General features: G+C 40.5%; 1 protein-coding gene across 4 annotated transcripts in view; it reads right to left on the bottom strand.

Annotated features, from left to right (window-relative positions):
- The window catches only part of erc1b (ELKS/RAB6-interacting/CAST family member 1b), a 209,838-nt gene that overhangs the window by 191,956 nt on the left and 382 nt on the right, over positions 1 to 17,500 (bottom strand). For all 4 annotated transcript variants that reach the window (XM_060889071.1, XM_060889072.1, XM_060889073.1 and 1 more), the window contains exon 2: positions 6,986 to 7,890. In XM_060889071.1, the coding sequence (XP_060745054.1) occupies positions 6,986 to 7,633 (648 nt within the window). In that variant the 5' untranslated portion in view covers positions 7,634 to 7,890. The remainder of the gene's footprint in view (positions 1 to 6,985; positions 7,891 to 17,500) is intronic.

Genomic DNA, 17,500 nt, shown 5'->3' with positions numbered 1-17,500 from the left:
CTTTACAAATTCCCACCCGCTACCTGGTCTTTTAATAAAAAATAATTGTTTGTCACGAACAGGCTCCTCTACTAGTAGAGACTGTGAAAGTGGGCGGGACTCCTGCTGATGGAGAGGAAGCTTTGAGCCAATCCCAGGGGCTTAATCTTAATCGAGTTTGTCAGAGGGACCATCTGCATGACCAGCAGGGATTTGAGAAGTGGGAAGGGAAGTGGACAGACCTGTCCTGCTGTATTTAAGCTCTCGTCTTTACCAAGTGTTCAGAAAACCACCTTAGCAGCAACCGTGCCGTAGAGATGGATCAGAAACAGGAAAGTCGTTTGATCAGAGGACTGTATGCTTGTGATTTCTTTTATCCAACACAACAATTTTTCTGTCTTATAAATGTGGAGACAAATGTGACAAAATGACAGTTAGAAAATAAGCGATGACAAGAATTTGTTTGTTTCTGAGAAATATCAAAGTACCTATATAAATAAATAAAGAAATCCAAGATGTGCATTCAAAGGAAAATAATTCAATTTGATGCAGTAGCTCGGCTTCCTGTCAGGTCAGGCCACATCGCACCATCCTGTCGTTGTATATTTTCTTATAAAAGCATGACTGCAAGGCTCAATTACATAAAATTAAATCGTAAACACTAAATATACAGATTGCTAGTACTACACACTTTACTGATAGTGTGTAAGACCCTCCCTTTGGTCTCAAAACAGCCTCAATTCTTTATGACATATTTCACAAGATGTTGGAAACATTTGTTTGAGATTCGGCTCCATGTTGATGTGACTGCATCACGATATTCCTGCAGATTTATCAGGTAAACGTTCATGCTGTGAATCTCCTGTTCTATCACATCCCGAACTTGGATTCAGACCCAGAGACTGGGAAAGCCACAAGAACACTGAACTCATTATAATGTTCATAAAAACAATACTACATGGTGTATTACAACGCTGTGCCATTAGAGATGATTGGTATAAAGTGTGCCAAAAAAACCCTTTACCACACTATTACACCACCTCCTCCAGCCTGGACTGTTACAACAAGTCAGAATGGGTTCATGCTGACTCGTGCTGTTGGTACCTTAATGTCTGTGTGCCTCAGAAGACTCAGATTCATCAAACCAGGCTACATTTCTCCAGTACACGATTTTGAGGAATCTGTATCCACTGCAGCCTCGGCTTTCTGCTCATGGCTGACAAAATTAGAACCCGACGTGGTCTTCGGCTTACTGTACAATACTTCACATACTGTAGCCTTCCTGTCAGCTCCAAACAGTATGGCCATATTCCAGTGATGTCATTCATCAACCAGTCGACTCCATCCGCAGAGCAGCTGCTCACGAGATGATTTTTTTTTCTTTGTTGTAAACTCTACAGACTTTTGATGGATTCTGTGAAAATCCCAGCAGTTATCAAAATACTCGAACCAGCCTTTCTGGCATGCTAGTGTTAAAATCACTGAGTGTTTGATATGAACATTAACCAAAGCTGCCGGCCTGTGTCTGCATGATGTTATGCACTGCACTACTGCCACATGATTGGCTAGATTTGATTAGATGATTACACGGATGATTAGTTGTATTGGTGTTCCTAACAAAGTACAAAAACAAACGATGTTGCTACATGGGTTCATCGAGTTTGTGTAGTCAAAAAAAGAAAACTGCATTTTCTTTAAGCATTTTTATCCATCTGCCTTTGGTCACATTATGAATAACACTTAATTATGGATGAATCTCTGGCAAATGACTGTTTGCATCTTTTCCTTATTTAAGATTAAACAATAGCAAGACAAGAGAAGACAGGAAGGAAGGACAAAGGCGAGGACAGGGGTTTGGGTCTTTGTACACATGCATGTGAGGATTCTGTTCATTCCACACCTATGCACCATGACCACAGTGTGTGTGTAAGGGTGTGTCTGCCAAAGAGCAGCACCTCCCAGCCCTGCAGTGAGAAGGGATCATAAACACGATCAGTGCCTCGCTATCTCCTTCTGTCTCTTAATTCACTGCTCCGCAGACAGATTCGGTGAGAGGTGACGGGCAGAAAGTAAAGGTTCGGTTTCAGTGTCACACGAGAATGTTAAATGTTTTTGTTTCCCTCGTCCCACTGCAAATGTCATGCCCTGTGTGAGAGAAACGGGAAGAGAGGAAGTGAAACAGTGTGAGAGAGAGAGAGAGATGCAATGATAGAAAGTAACAAAGACTGAGATACAAAGAGATAGTGTGTGATGGTGCGAGTCAAACAGACAGAGAAAGACAGACAGAGAGAAGAGAGAATAAAAATAGTGACAGAAAAAGAAGATATGAAACAGACAGGCAGACAGTAAGAGAGGCAGAGAGAGCAAGACAGAGAGAGAAAGATCTGATTCAGATACATGTTGAGTTCTTATGATCAGATTATTGATTACTGAATCTGACTTTTTGATTTTTAGGTGATGTTTTTCGTATCTCCTCTGACGTTTCCAAATGAACATCTGTGTACTATCTGAGAGGGTGTGGGGAAGAAAAACAGCAGTCCAGGTTTCACAATAGAGGTACAGAGTGGTTTAAAGTTTCACAAAGCAGTGTGATAATGAAAAGAACCAAAAAAGAAAGAAAGAAAGAAAGAAAGAAAGAAAGAAAGAAAGAAAAATGGAAGTGGAAGACAACACAGATATAAAAACCAGCTGGAAAGAATCAGAGCCTGCACCATGCTACAAGACACAGAGTATGAGCGACGACAAATATAACCTATTTTCCAATTTGACTTCATTTATTAAACAACACTCTTCACTACACTACAGTCACAAGAGCATATTAGGATGAGGATGTAAAAAACGCACACCTTCTGACCAAACAGATTTACCAGTGCTGTGGTATAGTAGTTCATTTTACATCTTTAATCTTCCCAAAACTCTATCTTACAAGTTACTGATTATAATCAGGACACCTTCTAGGACCGTAAGGAAGAGCAAAAGTCAAACTCTGTGATGTTAACATGGTTAAAGTCTGATGGGATGAAGGAGGCATCAGTTACTGAAAACATCCTGAACAAGAACAGAAACATGTCCTCTTTTACATATCATCAGTAGTACAGGAAAATAGCAGTAAGCCACAAGCATCAGAAACTACCAGGTGTGTGTGTGTGTGTGATTGTGTCTGTGTTGTGATTGAATTACTGTCATGAGAGTTGTTTTCTGGCAGCAATCCGACACCACTATAGGGGCAGTGGTGGCTCAACCGATTAAGGCTCTGGGTTGTCGATCGGAGGATCGGGGTTCCTTGAGCAAGGCCCTCAAACCTTCCTGCTCCAGGGGTGCTGTATCATAGCTGCCCCTGCACTCTGACCCCAACCTCCTCAGTTGGGGTATGTGAAGAAAAGATTTCCACTGTGCTGTAATGTATATGTGGCGATAATAAAGGCTTCTATGCCCCGTTCTATTCTATTCTATTATAACAGACAGCCTAGTCACGGAGGACATGGTCCCTGGTACTGAGCAACTGATCTACACACACAGAGACACACACACACACAGAGAAACACAGACACACACACACACACACACACACACACACACAGAGACACAGAGACACAGAGACACAGAAACACAGAGACACAGAAACACACACACACACACACAGAGACACACACAGACACAGACACACACACCCACAGAGAGACACACACACACACACACACACAGACACACACAGACACAGACACACACACACAGACACACACACACACAGACACACACACACACAGACACACACAGACACACACACAGACAGACAGACACACACACAGACAGACAGACAGACAGACACAAAGACAGACAGACACACACACACAGACACACACACAGACACACACACAGACACACACACAGACACACACACAGAGACAGAGACAGAGACAGACACAGAGACAGACACAGAGACAGACACAGAGACAGACACAGAGACAGACACAGAGACAGACACAGAGACAGACACAGAGACAGACACAGAGACAGACACAGAGACAGACACAAACACACACACAGACACACACAGACACACACAGACACACACAGACACACACAGACACACACAGACACACACACACAGACAGACACACACACACAGACACACACACACACACAGAGGCTGACTGGTTCTAGTGGCTTGACTGGTACAACAGTACTGCAGTAAAATCTTTCCTTGTCAGTAGTGCACAGTATCTGATTAGACGCAAGATCACTATGCTATAATCACTGCTGTTTTTCCAAACCACTAAAGAGCCGCGTTCACACTGCAAGTCTTAATGCTCAATTCGGATATTTTGCTTAGATCTGATTTTTTTGTTTGGCTGTTCACATTACCTTTTAAAATGTGGCCTATATCAGATACCAGTGTGAACTGTTTGCTGTTTCGAACTGACCCGCATGTGCAAACGAACAATAACAATGACGTCACACGCAGCACGCCGTTGCGCTAAAGTTGGCGAGGTTATGGAGGAAGTAAGCATTTTCGCTTTTCTTTCTAAATGTTTGTGTAATGGCAGCACAGAGACGCAGTGTTTTGAAAATTTTCGAATATCGAGGGCAACTTTTCATTATTTGATTCATTTTGTAGGCGTAGTCACGTTTGTGTGCGTACTCGCCGGTGCATAATTGACAAATGTCGATGTGAAGTCGCATCAAATCCGCCTTGGTTGTTCATACTGCGGCCACATTGGAAAAAATCAGATTTGGGTCTGATTCAGGACCACATATGGAAGTGGTCTGAATCTGATTTGAAAAAATCAGATCTGGGCTAGATCTGAGTGTTCACACTACTCCTGAAGAAGTCTGACCTGGTCACTTGACCCCAAAAAAATCAGATTTGGGCCACTTTTACCTGCAGTGTGAACGTGGCCTAAATTCTCTGATTGGTCAGAAGGTATTGATTAATGTTCTACAGTAGTGATAGCTGTCATTCATATAACATGTTTATATTTATATACTTGTTCTAATATATTGACAGTATATGGTGTTATTTTATCGGTCAGAACATTTTTCACACTTTCTGATTTCTCTGTAACATAACATACACGTTGGAGAGGTAGCGACTGTTTACAGCTGTTCTGTTATACGCTAGAACATGAGCTAACGCGTTCTAGCATATACAAACCCTTGAGTTAACAATTTATGAAATGTAACGGCAAACTGATGTGGATAAGAGGAATAAAACACTTCAACATGCGCTGTTATAAGAAAATAATCGAGTGATAATAGAATGACTTGCACCATCCTGCCATTGATTTACCTAACGCAGCATCCCAAGTGATTTATTATGAATTTTTCATATATAATTGTACATTGTAATACGTTTTTAGTCTGATGAAACCCTATCTAGGTTAAAGAAATGGGGGGAAAGAATCCTAATCAGTACTAATACCAAGTAAACTCTAAAGTAAAAAGTTGTACCACTACTTTCACTAAAACTGAAAAATAAATAAATAGTGTTATAAATGATGGGACTAACAGAGTGCTTTATAAGACTGCTGGCAAATTTTAAAAAACCAGAGCGGCTGGATTCTGATCCAACACTAACACACGTCTCACTACACGACTACCATTAACATATTTTCCATTACACACTTTCTCTTTCACGTTCCATGGAAAACATCCAAAGTCTAATGAAGGCCATCAGTTCATTTATACAACCGCACTGCTGAATTCATGATCCTGATTGATCGGAGGCTATTGTTTTAGTATTTGTTTCTTTATTAACTTTAAAGAACAGAGGAAAAAAATGCTATAAGCTGCTATAATGAGTGTGATAACTAAAGCCAACTTGTTTCACAGACTTTCCGTAAAAAATAAAAAAAAATAAAACGGTTGTGTAATTCTTTAATAAATAAAGATTATAATCGATGACAAACTGATGAGGTACAAGAGAAATAAAACATTGCCTTTTTTTCCCCCTATCAGCTAAACCCAAGGTCCTCACATAAGCAAGTGAGGCTGTTTTGATCATTTATAAGTGTTCAATGTAATTGCCTATGATGAGAGATATTAAAAGGTTTAACTCTTGATGATATAAAACACAGGCGTCTTTATTTTTTATTGATTCTGTGCTTTGATGGTTAATTTTTAATTTTAAAAGCTTTTCCTATTACAATGAATACTGATCTGCATTAAACACTTCCCACTTCACTGACCAGGCTCATCTGTCTCGTCTGCAACCTGACCTTGAGTGATGGTGTGTTGGCTCTCGCAGCAGCAGGAGCTAAATAAAATGCCATGATGTGATGACATGGTAATAGATTAAACCCAGTAGTTAAAGCTGAGAACACGAACATAGGCCATTTCTTCACCTTAGACTACAATACACTGATAAATTTAGTGCTGATTATTTGATTCTTTACCTCGATGGTGTGTTAAATCAAGTTAGACATCTATTAAATGACGTTTGAGACGAACCGTACCCCTGCCGAACCTAAACTACCCTGACAGCTGCTTAGCAAACCAGCTATCAGACATGTCTGAGTGGTAGATAAAATAACGTTACTCTCTCACAGGGATGGAAATGAGTTGGTGTATAAAAATGGAACTGTGCTCTCAATCAGACTAGCAGCATTCCAGCATTAAACAACCCCAAGTTGGTAAAAAAAAACAAAAAAAAACAGCCCTCTGAAAAGTGCCAGTTATATAACCACCGACACACAAATTCCACCCTCTTCCAAATAAATAAACTCCAACCATATTTTCTCGAGCAAGGCAGGGAAAGGAGAAGTGTGAAGGAAGATGTGCAGCCAAAAATTCACAGACGACAAACCAAACATTTGTTTAAAAAAAAAAAAAAATAAAATAAAAATAAAAAATAAAAAAAACATAAAAATAATGTTCCACTGGGGTTCCTATAAGAATTGAAGGGTAGAAAAAACAAAAAAAATTTCTTGTTTAAAAATTACAATAACTGTCTGCTGCTGAAAGAATCCTGATGCTGAAATGACTAAAAGTGCTTGCGGAATCTTACCTGCGTTTCCTCCTGCATCACACGGTATTGTTCCTTCCACACAGCAATCTTGGAGACCTCGTCCTTGCGAAGGGCACGCTCCTTCTTCAGCTCGGGGCTCCAGAATGTCTTGATGGAGTTCATGGATGAGCTGAGCTTGCTCTCTTTGATGTCTACCTCTTTGCGCAGGAGCTCATTCTCACGCAGAACTTCTTTCAGCTGCGCCTGCAGGTCCATGATGGTGTTGTCGCGGGCTTGGCGCAGCGAGTGTGGCACAGTGGATGCCATAGCTGCAGGCACGTGGTGATCCCCAAAGGCAATGGAGTCGCTGGCGATGTTGGGGCTGCTGCCCGACACTGTGGCGCGTGTGCCGTAGGGAAGCCGAGCGCCCGAGCGGCCCAGGGTCATAGTGCTCTTTGGCACATCTGAGATGGAGACAGAGATGGAGGCGGGCATGGTAGTGTCATTGTCGCTCAGGTATGTGGGGCCAGATGTGGCATAGGCGGCGTTTAGAGACTGAATGTTCTCCATGGAGAGTGTTTTACCACCCGTACCCCCTGTGCTGTTATTACGCCGATGGCCCAGGCGAGGGGAACGAGGTAAGCGTGGAGAGCGTCCGGGGCTCTGAGTGCCCTCCGGTTTACCCACTGAGCGGGCACTACCATACATCGCAGCACGGCTTTAAGTAAAGGGACGAGAAACTTGTGAAAATATCACAGAGACTGGGTCAGGTGGTCCTCTTGTGTCAGGAAGCTCAGGCCTGGGAGCTTCGCTTAACTGCACAACAGGAACAATTGGCTCATGTTTGAAAGGTCTGAGTGATTAAATGCGATGACACGGCACTACGCTCCACAGGGAATGGACAATGTTCTCATCAGCTTAGTCCATTAACTGGAGCTTCACCCAGAATTAAATAACACAGTGACCTGTAACAGAGAAAAGGGAGAAATCAGATACAACCCGAATATAAGCAGAGATTTGATCCGTTATAGCATTTCTCCATTTTAAAACAACTCGCTTAAGTGAGTATATTATTTTTCCATTTAGTTTCCTGTTTATCTGAAATTTATAAAACATAGATTTCCAAACCTTACAGACAGTAGGATTTAGATGTATACATTTCTAAAGGCACAGAAACACTTACAGACATCCTGTACATACAAGCAATGCTACTATCAGTCCTGTAGGGTGTGTGTTTTTTTCCCCTGGCTGGAGTCTGCCTGCCTGGCACTTTTCTCCCCCAGGGAAGAAATAATAGGCTAATGAACAGCTCTGGCATAATCAGCCTTTTAACTTCCTTCTCTGCTCTCTCTATGTGGGTCGAACGTACGTCACGGAGCATTTGCTTCAGCTCTGTGACTCCCTCTCGATTGTCTCTCATCAAATCTGCCACCGACTCTGAATTTATATCCGTTTGTCTTCAATTCTCAACTTCAATTTCTTTAACCCTCCATATACATTTCCTGGAGGCAGTTTAAACCCAATCTTACACTAAGGGATTTTGACAGGTTCAAATCAGTGATTGGAATCTATGGCACGGACCCATCGACATCTTCCATTAAAAAAGGCCTAGAGGATCTGTTCAGTTTTGTCATAGATCTGGAGAGAATCTGACTAATAGCAGGGATATTTCCAAGCCTACACTCTTTCTGCATCTCTAGGTCCAATAGATCAGTGCGCGCGCACACACACACACACACACACGAAATGCTGTTAGAAAGTCTTCGGTAAAAGTAACAAATGCTTCCCACGGATTGATTGTTCATCATTCATCCATTCATTCAGGAGGTTCGGATGAACCAGAGAAAACCAGTGTGTGTAAAAGAACAAAAAGAAAAGGGCAGGGTTAGATATGCGTAATGACAAGTTACTTTGCTATAGAATAATATAAAAACATCTGTAGTTGCTAGTAATCTTGGATTAGTTACCTGATAATGGAGCGAAGAACATTTATGAGAATTGAAGCAAAGACTCGTTTAAAAATTGAAGTCAACTACATGAACTTATTGAATTGTTGTATAGCAAAGTAGACCTGATAAATTAAGAAATGTTTACGTTTATGTTATGTTCTGTTTAGCAACATGGACAAAGCTAAGATGCCTTTAATATCTTCCTAGTATAAACCCTTAGATGTATAAACTACATTTTTATTAAATATGGGACATATTACATACACAGCTATATTGCTCTAATCAATGTGTATTAAATCCCCATATTATTTACAACAAATGTGATTAAAAGTCTAAAAAAGTGAAAAGTCTAAATTGACTTGGCGTATTGTCATCATACATAACATCAGAATAATCAGACTTACATTTAGATCAAAGAGGCATTTGTTTGTGTTGAAGAATGAAGAGCCTCTGGATCAGCCAGCAGCCTTTCATTGCATGTGTTTATTTAAGCTGAAAACCTTCATTGTGCTTCGTAGTGAACGTCACTACGTCTGAACATGTCGTGTGACTTCATATGACTCGTAATACTATTCATACTAGGGCTGGGCGATATGACCTAAAATGAAAATCCCAGATTTTTTCACAAAAAAATCGATTTACGATTTAAATCGATTTTTCCTGTATATTTATATATATACACCTGAGACAGATTCCAAGGGACCGTCTGCAAAGTGCAAAACCCAAAAACCGAATACTAAAAAACAGTCAATAACCACTGTAATACACTGTACTGTCACCAAATTCAGCTCACACACCACTGATGTCCTGATAGTTATACTACAACACATATTTGGGGGGAATATCTATTTGTATATTTTTTTATGATTTTTCATATAAAGAAACAGTACAGTGTATTACAGTGGTTATTGACTGTTTTTATAGTATTCGCTTTTCGGGTTTTGCACTTTGCAGAAAGTCCCTTGGAATCTGTCTCTTAGGTGTTCGCACATAGAGACATGTATTTTGTCCACCACGGAGGAAAGCTGATATTGAGGAAAATTGGGTTATAGCTGCCTCTCTACATTACTACGATAAAAAAAGAGGTGTTATTTGTGTAATAAGAGCGTGTTCTTCCCTGCTCGCTGCCATGTTGTTTGTGTATCTCTATGGCAAACGCGCGGGGGGAGGGCTGAGCCCATTCGGGACTACGGGAGCCCAGAGGCGAGCATCAGAGGATGTTAAAGAGAAAACCGATTTTCATTCAAACAAATCGATGTAAACTACACATTCGAGTTCATCGATAAAATCGATTTATCGACCAGCCCTAATTCATACTTAAAATAGTTTACCAAGAATAGTATAATAGTATAGTAATAGTTGTTAAAACTGTGTAACTGTCCTAATGAAACTCTTTTCCATTTTGTAGGAAAGTTTAAAGCTTTCCCAATTGTTCATCTATTCTGCAGAAAAAACCTGGAAAATCTGATGTACGGTAGTCCTGACTGCTGCAGCACATTTCACTCACTCACTCTCACTCATCTTCTACCGCTTATCCAAACTACCTCGGGTCACGGGGATCTACCCTATCTCAGGCGTCATCGGGCATCAAGGCAGGATACACCCTGGACAGAGTGCCAACCCATCGCAGGGCACACACTCTCATTCACTCACGCAATCACACACTACGGACAATTTTCCAGAAATGCCAATCAACCTACCATGCATGTCTTTGGACCGGGGGAGGAAACCGGAGTACCCGGAGGAAACCCCCGAGGCACGGGGAGAACATGCAAACTCCACACACACAAGGCGGAGGCGGGAATCGAACCCCCAACCCTGGAGGTGTGAGGCGAACGTGCTAACCACTAAGCCACCGTGCCCCCGCAGCACACTTCAGTGTATGACAAAAAAGGACATTAAAAACACAGGAGAAACAGGAGGACTGTTTTCCTCAAGCTCAGAGCCTGACTACTGAATAGAGATTAAATTTTGTTACAACGCTTTCTAATAACATGAAATGTCATAGGTTGGTGTCAACATAGCAGTTTGGCGTTTCATGTGACACTCATCAACCTCTTTATTATGAACACCGGTACACCTGCTTATTCAGGCAAATATCCAATCATCCAATCATGTGGCAGGTCAAGAGCTTCAGCTACAGTTCATGTCAAACATCAGGATGGGAGAAGGTTCCTTTGTGTGGCTGACAGGACTGAAACCCGATGTTGCAGCATCGATTTTCAACATGTTGTGCATTCTGAGATGTTTTTTTTTGTGTGCTACGGTTATCAAAAGTGGTTATTTAAGTTACCCTAGCCTTCCTGTCAGCTTAAAGCAGTCTGGACGTTCAACTCTGACCTCTATCATCATCATCAGCATCCTTAGGGTGTTTCTGCCCGTTTGTTGGATGCTCATGTAACTTTGTGTGTTCAAATCTCAGCAGGTTACTAGTTTCTAAAATACTCAAACCAGCCCATTTGGCATAAACAACCAGGTCTCGGTCAAATAACTGATAACATGTTTTCCTCAAGAGCTTGTAAATATATCATGTTACATTTTGTACTAATTTACATCTGTCTCTCGCTTATCAATGACGTGTACGGAAAGACTATAACAACAAAGCCTTACACACTGTGCTAATGTCTGGTTTTAAATGTAACATATGAGTGCAACAGCGGACAGCGTGTTGACACAGGGCTACATCTCGTTAGTGTGCTCACAAACAGCAGCCGTTATTATAACACAGCGATAAACTACACACAGTGAAATGTTGGAGTGCATCTTGTCATTTTGCAATTCAACCACTAAGTTTTAACATAAGGATTAATATTGACATATAGCAGTAATTTAGTCATCCTGTCCTCTAGTAAGCAGCTTCGATTATGAATAAAGCAGTGGTATAACATGACTGTAGTGTAAAGTGTAAAATATTAACAGGGAGCTCAAAACATCATTAATAAACTCCTGTTTAGATCTTGTAAAACAATCCTGCAGCTGTATTATTAGAACAATGTTTTAAACTTATTCTTGCATACTAGTTTTTGCTATCCGTTGTATTTACCACGTGCGAGATTGAATCAAAAATGAATAAATTAGCCAGGAGGACGGGGAAGCCAGAGGTGCAAGATCATTAAAGATTATTTAAGGGTGTTTTCACATTTTTAGTCCCTTTGTCTGAATTGTAGTGGTTTGTTTGGTTTATTTTAACATTGTACATAACTAAATAAACCAAAAAACATTAGCTGAGGTCTATCATGTATATATGACACATACATACACATACATCAATCACTATTTAATGGTATAATGACTGAAAGAAAACATTTTGTGTCTGGCATTAATATTTCATGGCATTAATATATCCAGCATTAATATTCTCTTTTTATTTATTGGACCAAATCTGCACATCACGTGTTTCACTATAGATAGATGCTTTGGCTTTTAAGGGATTTTTTTTTAGTAATTAATTAATTAAACCACTGCAATTTTGGCTCACTTCCTGCAGTCAGGACAATTCAGGGTCCAGGGGTTTTGGTTTGCAGCTGAGTAAATGCTGAGCAGTGTTCTCACCACAGATCCCACCAAAAAGAAAACCACACCCTATATAATCTACCTGTGATTACTTATTTATTTTATTGTTTTTAAACAGGAGATCATCCTTTATTTTTGCGATAATACTTGTTATATTCACTTTGAATAATAATCTTGTAAACAGGAGAAACATTCCTAATGCACCCCTGATGGTCTTTTTATACAACAGTTTTGTTCAGGTACAGATGGACAGGCCCCAGTACAGACACTGTACCACTACGAGCAATTTAGAGTCTCCAGTCCACGAGGCTGGAAGAGAGCAAGGAAACCATGAAGAGACCACGTGAAACACCACACAAATATTAACCAGAGTTGATGATCGTACCCGAACTCGGCTTCAGGGTTATTTGTAATGAATGAGATCATTTCATCCTTTTAAAGATGAAACAACCGTTTCACAGCAAAGATTATGCATCACCGGTGTCACACGTACAGACCACAAAAACATTCTGGATTTTTTGCACCATGTTTAGATTCGGATAAAACACGAACACCTTTAGTAAGGCTTTCTCTTATGTCTGAATAACTCCTTAAGGATTAGTTGTATCGCTGTAGTGCTGAATTTTGCTATGACGTAACTTCAAATAAAATGTAATCAATAAAACACGAGTTTTATTCAAGTTCACGAGTTTATATATTTGATTTAATTCAGAAGTGAGTTTAAGCTACAAATCCTATCTGTGGAAATGTGTGTTTTGTTTGCAACAAGCTAGCCAGCTAACATTAAAGATCATCGGTTTATGATGTATTTGCTTTCTCAAAGAAGCAAGGAAAGCAGCCCGTGTTATAGATTTAATCATCTAAAGATTAATGAGCTTTCAGAGAAGTAATTTGAAAGTGACCTGCGTCAGCTCTGGCTCTGAGAATTTCTTCTACGGTTATATTGAACATTTATTAAAAAAAAAAAAAAAAAAAAAAAAAAAAAAAACATTTATCAGAAAACATAAAGTACAAATCTATATACAATTTTGCTTTACTTGAATTTCTACTCACTTCCTGAATCGACAGGTTAATGCAATCACACACGTTTCCCAAGAGCAACTGTGGGATCTGACCTTATCTAAGAGCGATAATCTAAAACAACACATTATGTGAACACTCGCTCCTCTGGGACTCCGGGTCAACCGATCGATAATCATAACCGATCTATACCTGCTGAAGAATGGATGATCTTTTCCGTAGACCCGAGAGGTCCTGCTCCCTGACTGTGTTTGCTCTAATTAGGTCACTATTATAAATGATTGGCTTTTTGCACACGCGCGCACACACACACACACACACACACACACACACACACACACGCGCGCGTCAAGGCGTCACGAGTGGTGAAATCCAGCAGGAACTGATCCAAAATGTTCATCATTGCAACTAAGTCTAGGACAGAGAGCAGAACTTATGAACACACACATGTTCTGAGTTCATGTTATTGTCAAACTCATATTAGCTATTAGAACTAACAGTCCATGCGTCTCGGGTCACTACCTAATTATAGTTAACAGGCATTTTAAAAACATCTGATATAACCATGCTGGCTTCTTATTTTTTTCTACAGAACATCATATTGAACATATTAGTCATTAAGTCTGCAATAGAATACTGGCTAATATTCAGAATATGAGCTGTAGTGTTTCCTCCTCATTTAGAATCAGAGCAGCATCTTTATTTTCTCTTGAGGTGTTCGACAACAAAGTGACTGTGTCTAGTAAACAGGGTTGTTTTATGGAGGCTTTGCAATGGACATCATAAAAATTTCAAAATATATATAAAAATAATGGTCAGTCTCATGGCTCATAGCCAAATTGTTTCCCACCTACAAGCTGATGGTTTATTAAACATGATGTGGTAGTGTAGAGATTTGTTCTAATGTAAACTAGATGAAGTCGTGGCTGGTGTTTTGTGGGAGCCGACGGTCAGATACGATGCATCGGGGAGAAAGAAATTTAGTCTATTTCTGTGTGAGTGGACAGCATTAAGTCTATAATTTCTGCTGGAGCAGATGGGATTGGTTAAACTTTCTGTAGGAACAAGTGGGATTAGTCATAATTTCTGTGGGAATGGACAGGATTAAGTGTATAATTTCTGCAGGTGGGATTGGTTAAACTTTCTGTAGGAACAGGCGGGATTAGTCATAATTTCTGTGAGAATGGACAGGATTAAATCTATAATTTCTGCTGGAGCAGGTGGGTTTGGTTAAACTTTCTGTAGGAACAGGCGGGATTAGTCATCATTTCTATGGGAACGGACAGGATTAAGTCTGTAATTTCTGATGGAGCAGGTGGGTTTGGTTAAACTTTCTGTAGGAACAGGCGGGATTAGTCATAATTTCTGTGGGAATGAACAGGATTAAGTCTATAATAACTGCAGGTGGGATTCGTTAAACTTTCTGTAGGAACAAGTGGGATTAGTCATAATTTCTGTGGGAATGGACAGGATTAAGTGTATAATTTCTGCAGGTGGGATTGGTTACACTTTCTGTAAGAACAGGTGGGATTAGTCATAATTTCTGTGAGAATGGACAGGATTAAATCTGTAATTTCTGCTGGAGCAGGTGGGTTTGGTTAAACTTTCTGTAGGAACAGGCGGGATTAGTCATCATTTCTGTGGGAATGAACAGGATTAAGTCTAATTTCTGCTGGAGCAGGTGGGTTTGGTTAAACTTTCTGTAGGAACAGGCGGGATTAGTCATCATTTCTGTGGGAATGAACAGGATTAAGTCTGTAATTTCTGCTGGAGCAGGCAGGATTGGCTAAACTTTCTGTAGGAACAGGCGGGATTAGTCATCATTTCTGTGGGAATGAACAGGATTAAGTCTGTAATTTCTGCTGGAGCAGGTGGGTTTGGTTAAACTTTCTGTAGGAACAGGCGGGATTAGTCATCATTTCTGTGGGAATGAACAGGATTAAGTCTGTAATTTCTGTTGGAGCAGGTGGGTTTGGTTAAACTTTCTGTAGGAACAGGCGGGATTAGTCATCATTTCTGTGGGAATGAACAGGATTAAGTCTGTAATTTCTGTTGGAGCAGGTGGGTTTGGTTAAACTTTCTGTAGGAACAGGCGGGATTAGTCATCATTTCTGTGGGAATGAACAGGATTAAGTCTGTAATTTCTGCTGGAGCAGGTGGGTTTGGTTAAACTTTCTGTAGGAACAGGCGGGATTAGTCATCATTTCTGTGGGAATGAACAGGATTAAGTCTGTAATTTCTGTTGGAGCAGGTGGGTTTGGTTAAACTTTCTGTAGGAACAGGCGGGATTAGTCATCATTTCTGTGGGAATGAACAGGATTAAGTCTGTAATTTCTGCTGGAGCAGGTGGGTTTGGTTAAACTTTCTGTAGGAACAGGCGGGATTAGTCATCATTTCTGTGGGAATGAACAGGATTAAGTCTGTAATTTCTGCTGGAGCAGGTGGGTTTGGTTAAACTTTCTGTAGGAACAGGCGGGATTAGTCATAATTTCTGTGGGAATGAACAGGATTAAGTCTGTAATTTCTGCTGGAGCAGGCAGGATTGGTTAAACTTTCTGTAGGAACAGGCGGGATTAGTCATCATTTCTGTGGGAATGAACAGGATTAAGTCTGTAATTTCTGCTGGAGCAGGCAGGATTGGTTAAACTTTCTGTAGGAACAGGCGGGATTAGTCATCATTTCTGTGGGAATGAACAGGATTAAGTCTGTAATTTCTGCTGGAGCAGGTGGGTTTGGTTAAACTTTCTGTAGGAACAGGCGAGATTAGTCATCATTTCTGTGGGAATGAACAGGATTAAGTCTGTAATTTCTGCTGGAGCAGGTGGGTTTGGTTAAACTTTCTGTAGGAACAGGCGGGATTAGTCATCATTTCTGTGGGAATGAACAGGATTAAGTCTGTAATTTCTGCTGGAGCAGGTGGGTTTGGTTAAACTTTCTGTAGGAACAGGCGGGATTAGTCATCATTTCTGTGGGAATGAACAGGATTAAGTCTATAATAACTGCAGGTGGGATTCGTTAAACTTTCTGTAGGAACAGGTGGGATTAGTCATAATTTCTGTGGGAGTGGACAGGATTATTTCTTGGATTCAATTTCTTGGTTGGTTAAATTTTCTTTGGGACTAAGTGAGTGGCCAAAATCTCGGTCGGACTCAACATTTCAACTGAAATGGACCTGTGAAATCAGGCAGGATTGATGACCGTCCTGGATTGATGGAGGCGAGACAACAGTTCCTGTCGGAGCAAATAGGATTGGTCTAAAAGTCTTTAGGGGTAAACAGGGTTTGATCAAACTCTCTGTTGGAACAGAAAGGACCGGTCAACCCTGGGAGCGAAAGCAGGAGGTATTCATCAAACCCTGAGTCACAATAAGTTTAAACAAACATGGCTACATACCAAATGAAAGGATCTGTCTCAAGGCAACATTTTTAGTCTGTTTGTTAACCTACTCGTCCACAATAACAATACAAACATAATATTTGGTTAGAGATTTGTCTATCAGTGATACGTCAAGGGAAGCAGCTCTGTATATCCAAGGAGTCATAAATATCTAAAAGCAACCTGTTGATTCGTTTGAAATCCTGGTCACTTTTAGACAAAAGTATCGTTACTCTGTTGTTTATCTACATACTCAAACAATGCAAACAAACAAAAAAAACAAATACATACAACAACGCAAAAGGCTAACAGGTCGGAGTGGACATTAGCAACATGCTAATGGGAGGAGGCTTTAAGAAAGAGAATAAAAAGCGGTTTGCTTTCGCCAGACCGAGTCACATCTGACACGAAAGTGGACACTTCGATAGTTAACAATTAAAACAAGCTTCCTGTGATATATTTCCGTACCTTAGCTTAAATGTTAGATAATAACTCTTCGGTGTTAGCTTTTGGCTAAACATTTACCTCAGGAGCTAACGTACGTTACGAGCACGCGCACTGACGGTTAGCCCCAGGATGGATGGTATGTGGAGCTACTGAGGGTTAAAACTAACTCCATTGAGCTGTAACCAGGTTGGAAATGAAAACAGAGGGAAATCCAGAGTCATGGCTCCCTGTTTGAAGGAATAACACTGACTGACACACCGCCTGGATACAC

The sequence above is a fragment of the Tachysurus vachellii genome, chromosome 16 (assembly GCF_030014155.1).
Source record: "Tachysurus vachellii isolate PV-2020 chromosome 16, HZAU_Pvac_v1, whole genome shotgun sequence".
NCBI lineage: Eukaryota > Metazoa > Chordata > Actinopteri > Siluriformes > Bagridae > Tachysurus > Tachysurus vachellii.
This window is presented reverse-complemented; position numbering and strand designations above follow the sequence as displayed.